General features: G+C 37.8%; 1 protein-coding gene across 1 annotated transcript; it reads left to right on the top strand.

Annotated features, from left to right (window-relative positions):
- Positions 1–392: 392 nt before the first annotated feature.
- LOC106777355 lies at positions 393–8,269 on the top strand (the record flags this gene model as incomplete). The annotated part of the gene is given in 4 exon segments (XM_022775678.1): positions 393–5,760; positions 5,847–5,937; positions 7,131–7,217; positions 7,465–8,269. A coding segment is annotated over 1 exon segment (1,320 nt). The 3' UTR covers positions 2,345–5,760; positions 5,847–5,937; positions 7,131–7,217; positions 7,465–8,269.
- Positions 8,270–9,353: the final 1,084 nt, after the last annotated feature.

Raw genomic sequence — 9,353 nt, forward strand, 5'->3', positions numbered from 1 at the left:
ATGTGTGACCCATTTGAACAAGTTTTCTTTTAGGTTCCTTTATCAAAAACCCACTTACTCACACACTATTAGGCACTCACGCAAACAACAGAAGAAAGAATGATCAGCTGTGGTATTGATATGAAAGAATAGAGAGTGTATGACGATGAAAGCTTAACCTCCCTCTCTCAGGAATAATAGTTTCTGCAGATTCTTTACAAACAAACAACTAACTTTGTACAACTACTCAATTAGCTATTTATACAAAGCTAAAACTCTGCGCCTCCTAACTGCCCCAAACAGTTAGGCATCTCCTTTTTATTCCTTCGCACATACACTTTCCAACTCCTAACATTTCCCTCCCCTTCTCCAGCAACCTTGTCCCCAAGGTTGAATTCGAGGTATTGGTCGACCATCGAAGGAACTAATGATCTTGTCTAGTTCAAGTGTAGTTCAACTAGTACAAGCCTAGCACAATAACATTATTAATATTGTAATCATCTCAACATTGTAGTGTTCCACTTAGTATGGTAGATTTGTATGACTTTTTTTTAATATTGAACTTAATGATGTATAATATAGGTCATTACTGTTTGAAGTATGAATTTTTGTTGCAATGTTATTCACCTGCTGTTAGGACTTGGAGAGTGTATGAAAGGAAGAGGGTAAGGCAGAATAATGATAATAACTAACTGTTTTACAGTTAGTTTATGAAAGAATAATGATAATAATTAACTGTTTTACAGTTAGTTGTGGACAGGGGTGGGAATAGGTCCTTTATACAGACCCTTTGTTTGTTTTAGAGGGTGGTTAGAGATTTGAATGTTAAATAACCGGTCTTTGCACCAGGTGAAGGAGGTTAGGCTCCTCTGAACAATGTATTCTGGAACCTTGAAGTAAATACAATTCTGTTTCTTTTCATACAATTGTGTCCTGTGTTTACCATTGAGAGGGTGAGAAGAAAAGCATAGTTAGGAATTCTTTCCCGAATACCTAACAAAGTGGTTCGACCTGCCGGATCTCTGTGGAGGAAATAACGAGAACGATGGAGGGAAGAGTGAAAGTGGTTGAAGGGAAGATGGAACATTTGGAATTAGCGGTGAACGGGTTGAAGGCGGAGACTGTAGCGAATTGTCAAGAGTCGATAGCCATGCACAAGGACATCCAAGAATTGATACGGGTAGTTGAGGAGCGCCACAAGCAAATAGAGGAAAGATCTGATGGGAGTCAAGACTCTATAAATCATGATGGAGGAAACCAGTGTTTTGGTAATGAGGGAGAACGATCGGATAATTTGCCCAATTGGAGACGAAGGGTAGAATTGCCTATTTTTGAGGGAACTGACCCCTTGAATTGGATTAACAGGGCAGAGAAGTTTTTTGCAATTCAAAAGGTGGCAGAGGCGGAAAAGGTTGAACTGGCGCATATCAGTGTGGACGGAAGCGTCGGTTATTGGTTTAAGTTTTGGATGGATAAGGTGAGTGACCGTACCTGGGTGAGCCTCAAGGAGGCGTTGTTGATCCGTTTCGAGAGTCGTCCTTGTGGTGGAGTCTTTGAAAGAATGGCGGCGATCAAACAAACGACCACTGTGGAGGAGTATGTGAAGGAGTTTGAAGCGTTAGCCGGACAAACCAAGGAGTTTTCCGATAATCAACTGTTGGGTTATTTTTTGGCTGAACTCCGCGAGGAGATTAGGTGTCAGATGAGGCCCTATGATCCACGTGATCTGATGACGGCGATGAGGATCGCGCGTAACGTTGAGGAGGCGCTACGTGGATTGGGTTTGCTAGGATGGTCTGGGGCAAAGAACCCATCTTTATGGGGGCGATCGGCAGGAGGAGGAGCAGTTGTGGCTAGGACAGAGCAGTCGAGAAGTCTAGTGAAAACGTCACCAACCGAAAGCGTTGGGTCGGTAAAACGTGACAGCGCGATGGGAAACAAACCAGTGAAAGGAGGAAGTTACAACGGAAGTGATGGTCGGAGTCGAAACACGAGAAATCTGCCCTATCCTGAGTACCTGAAACGTAGAGAGGAAGGCAGATGTTTTCGTTGTGGGGGTCCCTTTAGCCCTGGGCATCGGTACCCTGAGAAGAGCCTGAGAGTGGTGTTATTGGCTGAAGATGAAGAGGACGAGGAAGAGGGAATGGTGCCGGAGATAGAATCGCCATGCAAGGAGTTGTCAACTTTCTCAGCCGGTGGGCTAACACAACCGAAGACCTTGAAGCTGCAAGGGAAGGTGGGGGAGAGAGCGGTGTTGATATTGGTGGACAGTGGCGCGAGCCACAATTTTGTTAGTCTAAGGTTGGTAGAGGAGTTGAAGTTAGAGAGGGAAGACACACCACCTTATCATGTCAGTTTACGGTGACCCAAAGTTGGATCGAAGGGTTATAGAGTCGAAGCATCTGTTAAAGATGGGAGAAGTAGAAGCATGTGCTCTAGTTTGGAGTTTGGAGAGCACAGAGTCAAGTAAGGGTAGAGAATCAGAAGAGGTTTTAACTGAGAAGCAGAGGAGGGACATGGAGGGAATTTTAATTCAATACGCAGGGGTATTTCAGGTACCCCGGGGTTTGCCACCTAATAGAAAAGAAACACACCAGATTTTTCTGAAGGAAGGAACCGACCCAGTAAACGTTCGACCATATCGCTATCCACACGTCATGAAGGAGGAGATTGAACGACAAGTGTTGGAAATGTTGCATGCGGGAATAATCCGACCTAGCATAAGTCCGTATTCGAGTCCAGTGATCCTCGTGAAGAAGAAAGACGGGAGTTGGCGGTTTTGCATCGACTACCAGGCTCTTAATCAAACCACCGTTCCAAACAAGTTTCCGATCCTCGTCATCGAGGAGCTTCTGGACGAGTTGGCCGGTGCAATGTATTTCTCAAAGGTAGATCTCAAATCGGGGTACCATCAAATTCGAATGGCGGCGGAGGACGACCAGAAGACAACATTCAGGACGCATTTGGGGCACTACGAATTTCTGGTGATGCCTTTCGGCCTCACCAACGCCCCTGCAACCTTCCAAAGCGCTATGAACGAGTTGTTTCGACCGTTTTTGAGGAAGTCCGTGCTCGTCTTCTTCGACAATATTCTTGTATATAGTGCGTCTTGGGTTGAGCATTTAAAGCACGTAGAAGAAGTTCTGGAACGTTTACAGGAACACAAGTGGGTAGCCAATTCCAAGAAAAGTGAGTTTGGGAAAACTTTGTTAGGTTCCTTTGTTCCAGGAACCGAACAACAACTTCCAGTTTTCACACACACTCAACAATAATCAAACAGTAAGCAAAGATAAAGAAATATGTATGAATGTGTAATTCTATTTCCTCTGTAATGGATAGAAAAGGAAATACAAGTATCACTATCTTTCTCCCAAGGAAGCCTCCCTTCCTCCACTGGCCAAGAGGTCCAGTCTCAATACCCAAAATAATATCTGATCCACTCTCTCCCAAATCTGTTTATTATTTATATTCCCTCTCTCTCTTCTAACAACTTAACCACCTTCTCCCGCTACTTATTTCATCCCTTTTTTACCCCTTCTCATGTAAACCTTTTTTACCTAACATTACCCACCCCTAGTAAAAAATATTAGATTTTGTTAAAATTAATAGAAAAGAAGACATTAAATAAAAAAATTAGAAGAATATGAACTAGAAAGTATAAAGGAAGAAAAGGAACAGAATCCAAGGAAGAAGATTGATGCCCAACTTTGTAGCATCTTCAAATTCATTCTTATGGCTTGTTTGATAGGAGGAGTGGAAACAAAGGCAATGAATTCAATTGGATTTTTTTTCTAGGAAAAAAATGGGAAGGGGGAATGAAGTAGTTAATGGGTCTCACTACTACTTTTCCACAATATTACTCCCCTATCATTGTTGGGTATCAAAGAGGGTCAGTCTCACTTTGTCAATGCCAGGTCAGTTCACCAGTGACTACCACAGTCCACCTTGTTCTCTCCATTGAGCACCTAGTTGTCTTATCAAGTGATGTAAAACCCTATAGTCACCATCATCATCTGCCATCGAATGACATGTAGACCCCAATAGATTTTTTGATACCCGATTTGAAGTAGCCCTCGAAGCAATAAATAAAACTACTGGTCACCTCTGCCAGCACAACATCTTTGTCCCACCAACCTAAAATGATGTCATGTTGCCTCTATCGATCTCATCGGCCTCTCTTCTCCTAATTCCAACCTCCTTTTCTACCTTTCCCACTGATTGGAGTTTGAATCCAAACACATTGAAAGTTCCTCTTTTACTAATGTTCTCTCTGTTGTACATTGGTTCTCTCTGTTTTTTATTTGCAATGATATCTGGACCTGTTCACTCAATTTCTAGGTCACCCACAACTACTTCAAAGAACCTCAATGGGAAAAATTATTTGTCTTGATCTGCTTGGGTTGAACTGTGGTTTCCTATTATTATGGTGAATCATCCGTCACAAGAATTATTTGCCTTTACTCAACTTCTAGGTCACCCAAAACTATTGAATCATTTGTCACAGTATCTACTAGCTAAGAGGAGGTAGTGGAGATAGAGTACAAAATGGTTGCAAATGTCCTCAGTGCACTTATTGTAAGAGGAGGGATTACGCTCAAGAAAACTACTTCTATATACATGGCTTCACAGATAAGACAGGAATGCCAGGAATATTTGTGATTACAGCCCAGCAATCAGGCACAAGCTTCCAACCAATATGGTTTGTCAAAACCTTGCATCTCCTAAAGCAAGGAAGGTCAAAGCCCATGGATAATTGATTCCTATACTTTAGATCATATTTCTAGTAAAACCTTCTGATTTTCTTCCATCTCTTTTCCTAGAGTTGTCTTCAACGTGATTCTATTTAAGATTAATAACTACTGTTTATAGTGTGCATAAAACACATACATTCTTGTCATAAGTTATAGTGTAAAGTTGAAAAAATGTTGGAAGAAATTTATAACGAGGATACATTTTTTTATAGCTGCTTTTGGTGCTATTTTTTAATTAGACTATTTTCTCGTTGAAAGAAACATTATCATTATATTTGATAAAATTACTAATTAGGAACCACACAAGTTCTTTATATAAAAATAATAGTTTAATCTAGTATATGTGGACATGGTTCTCTCACACTAACAAATCTTTTTATTCCTCCAGAATGTTAGGATATTTATCCTATTTATCATGATTATATTGTGTCTAGGGTTACTCTAATTATCATGATTATATTGTGCCAGAATTACTCTAAATATCATGATTATATTGTGTCTAAGGTTACCTTAATTATCATGTACTCTTGTATCAATTTATTCTTATAAATGGAAGATTATGAGAGAGACAATCAAATCCTCTAGAATTATTTTACAGTTTAATTCTTAAGTCTCGAGAAAATCCTTTCAAAGCCATTCTTAGAAAATCACCTATTTTCTCAAGTATTTTTAAAATTGTATTATTTTTGTATAATAGAAATGGGGATACATAGGCGTGTGAGTATTTGTGTTTCTTGTAGATAGAATAAAACAATTAATTCAAGATAATGATATTTATCAATTTAATTGTAGGCTAAATATTTAATTGCATAAATTGCACTAACACCATTTATACTTCTTGATTCTTTAATGCAGATTAGGTGTTTCATTTCCTTCTCTGCTTCCTAATGTAAAATAAGTATGTCTACTGAATCATTGTTTTGACAGATATTCAAGAATGCCACCAAATTTGTTGCCTCTTGTTGTTACATCTATTAGGACAAGGATTGAAGAAGGATTTTGGTTGAAAAGTGAACGAAGTGGTCTGCTGGTTAGTTGTCCGATTAATTGTCCAAAGTTTTGTTTGTCATTCTCTAACAATGACATTTGTTAGAGAACATTGACTTTTGTTGGCAGGCTGCTGCTATTGGTTGCTTGGCGTTAGCTTTGTCTACCTCGCCATCTTCTGCTCAAATAAGGAATATGCTCTGTCACGAGGTTTCTTCAGGTGACTTCTGCTATTATTGATAATGAAAGCACACGTATAAGTTATTACTTAAAATTAATGAAAGTCTAAAACTTTAACATCTATTTTTTCATAATTCATGGTTCTAAACGCTGATTTTATTTTATCTACGTTCACTCAATAGTACTAACAAATATTTAATTCCAAAATCTCAAAATGAAAAAAAAAAAAAATAATACAATGGTAATAATAAAATTATTGTTATTATTTTTGTATTTATTTAATTATTTTCTCGATGACCTAAAGCTATCTTTTAGTTGAATAGGCTTTTAAATAGGCCCTGGCCAGAGATACATAGTAAGTTGATCCTGTAACTTTTTTTTCTTGTGTATGATAAGTACTTGTCTGAATCGCTTCACTAATGAGAAAAGAAAAAACAATTATGATAAGTCTTTATCTAATTCCCTTGGGATTGTTTCTTGTCCATTTAGATTAAGTTAAAACTTGAACTGCATTCCTCATTGACAGTGCAGGACCTGCATTTAGTTTCAAAAGTAAATTAAAATTTTGTGTGCCAAATTAAGTTAGACTAAGAATGATTAATCCTACTTATTCATTGGAAGGCCTGGAAAAGGATGTTATCATTTTCTAATAAAATTAATATTTATTTTGTGCCAAGTGCATGGTTTACAGTCTAGAGTTGGTAGAATCTTAGGGAGTTCAACCTGTGAGACTATAAGTCACTAAATGATTGACAGGATTGATATACGTGAATTCATGTTTAGGCACAAGACATTACAGGTTGGATTTTGCACATTTCTTTTTCAGGTTACTGCTTTATTGAATTTACGAGTAACTGTCATGTTTGCATGTAGCGATTTCAGTGGATGTACGATAGCGGATTTTGGTTAAAGTGCGTTGTAGGTCTCATTTTTTATCAAAATCAGTTTTTGTCCCTCTACTTTAATGATCCTAGGAGTTTGACATCTTACTTTAGGGAATTAAAATATAAATTAAATACTATTTTAGTTTATTTTAAAAAAATTGCCATCATCTTTCCTTATCATTCACCAATTATCAAAGTTACAGGTTCCAAAATCACCTTATTTAAGGTGTAGGAACTAAAACAAATTTTGTCCGAAAGTTGAAGCCTAAAACACATTTAACCTCTATTGTATTTTATGCCATGATATGCCTAGTATGTGGAGTCTAAGGCTTCATACATTCTTTGATAGGCCCGTGAGAATGCTACAGACACTTCCACAGTTTCTGATGGTTATGCGAAGATGTTTACAATTTTTATTCCACTTCTGGTGGATGAGGTGATCTTTTTATATTCTTTCATTTTCAACGTAAATTTGTCTTTAATATTTCGAATGTGTGATTCTTCATGGCATAAATTGCAGAGTTCGTTTTTTGCACACTTCATGTGCTTTGAAGTCTTTATTTACACTTGTTCCTCCTGGAGGTGTTGTTTTAAAGTGTTATTGCTAGTGTGTCTCAAACAGTGTGCAATATGTGTTTGCTGTGATCTATTTGGGAATATTTGTTGTTTTTGGTTTGGTGCAGTGTAAAGGATGAGCGTGAGCGTGAACCTGTGATACAAACAGTAGCCTTAGCACCTCTTGTGGACGCTCAGAAATTGCAAGGAGGTTTGAATTAATGACAAATATCAAGCATGTGCAGCCAAGAAAAAGGGAGTTTCTTTTATATGAAATGCTTCTGATATGCTTAAATTGTGTTGTATGACCTGTAATTGATAGGATTATAATTGTTTGATCTGTTGAATTAGTGGAATTGTTTGTGCAGTATCAGTTGAGACATTATTTTAGAGCAATAAGCATCAATTCTGTGCATCAAGTTTACAAGATCGAGAAAGGGAAGTTCTAATTGCTTTATCTTTTTGTGCAAACTGGTTTGGTTTAGGGTGTAAGTGACAACAGCCTTGTTCGTTTGTGTTACAGGATTGGAACATCAAGCTTCATAATGAGATCAAACTAGTTGAAAGCCACATTTTGATCTAATGAAACATTGCAGCAGTGGACCAGTGGACCGTACCAAGAAAGTAGCGTAGCTTATGTTTTTTATTTTCCTTGTATTTGATTTGTAATGGGTTTGTGTCAGCGTATTGTTACTCTTAGTTTTAGTTTTGGTTTGTAAAAGGCCTTTTATAAAGTCCAAGTGCTTTGGAGGAGTTTAGTGCTCTTTCCAACTCTTGGCAACTTTGATTGCTCTTTTTGAATTGGACATAGCTAGACAGGTGAGTGTGTCTTGTTAGTCAAAGTTACAAGCTTCACCATAGTATTTTGTCTTTGCATTTTGTGATCACGTTTTAGGGGTTATTAGAGTCCGCTAATTGTTTGTGTTTGTTTGAGTTGAGTATTTTGATTTTAAAAGTGATTTTATTTTAATGGTTAATTAGTAAGTAGCTTAAGGCATATCTGGCCAAGGCATATCTGGCCAAGGCAAGACTTGGTATTTAAGTAATCCTTGTGGTTCACCTCTCTTACCTAGGATTTGTCTTAAGTGGAAGCTTTTTCATCTTGTAGATTAAGAAAACTTTTAAAAACAAAGATGTCTTGTTATAGTTCATATATGTCTTCTAGTTTAGATAATTTTGATGAAATGTTTAATTAAGTTTGGAATCTTTCATTCTTTGGTAAAGACATAGGTGCATTAACATACCTAACTTGTCTGTTTTCGTGTTTGAGAGAGTATGTGATTGTGTGATGTGTGTATGTATTGTGTTTGTGTGTTTGTGCTTTTATGGATGATATGTGTGTATGGGTGAATAGGAGTTTGACTATAAGTTTGTATGTGTGTGAGGGGGGGGGGGGGTGTAATATATGTCTTTGTTTGTGCGCATATGTAATGTGTGTGTTTGTTTGTGGGAATGGGTGGGTGTATGTGTGTTTGTGTGTGTTTGTTTTTGTGAAAGTTTGTGTTTGTTTGGGTAATGTGTGTGGGTGTGTCTGTGTTTGTGTTTATACAGTTACGTGTGTTTGTTTATGTGTTTGTGTATGTGTGTGTTATGTGTATGTATGAGTGTGTGTTTGTGTTTGTTTGTGTTTGTGTGTGTGAGTGCATGTGTTGATGTGTTTATGTAGGTGATATGTGTATGTGGGTATAAGTTTGTATGTGTGTATGTAATATATATGTTGGTGTGGGTGAGAGTGTGTGTGTAATATATGTGTGTCAATGTTTGAGGTGGTTGGGGGTGTGTGTTTGCATGTATGCATGTGTGAATGTGTGTTTATACATTTACGTTTGTTTGTGTAGGTGTTTGTATGTGTGTGTATGTTTGTGTAAGTATAGTGTGTGCGTTTATGTGTTTGTATGTGTGTTTGTGCGTGTTTATGTGGGTGAGATGTGTGTGTGGGTGTAAGTTTGTATGTGCGTGAGTGTTTGTGTGTGTAGGTATACGTGTGTGTTTGTGTGTGTCTATGTTTGTGAGGGTG

This window comes from Vigna radiata, chromosome 11 (genome assembly GCF_000741045.1).
Source record: "Vigna radiata var. radiata cultivar VC1973A chromosome 11, Vradiata_ver6, whole genome shotgun sequence".
NCBI classification, from domain to species: domain Eukaryota; kingdom Viridiplantae; phylum Streptophyta; class Magnoliopsida; order Fabales; family Fabaceae; genus Vigna; species Vigna radiata.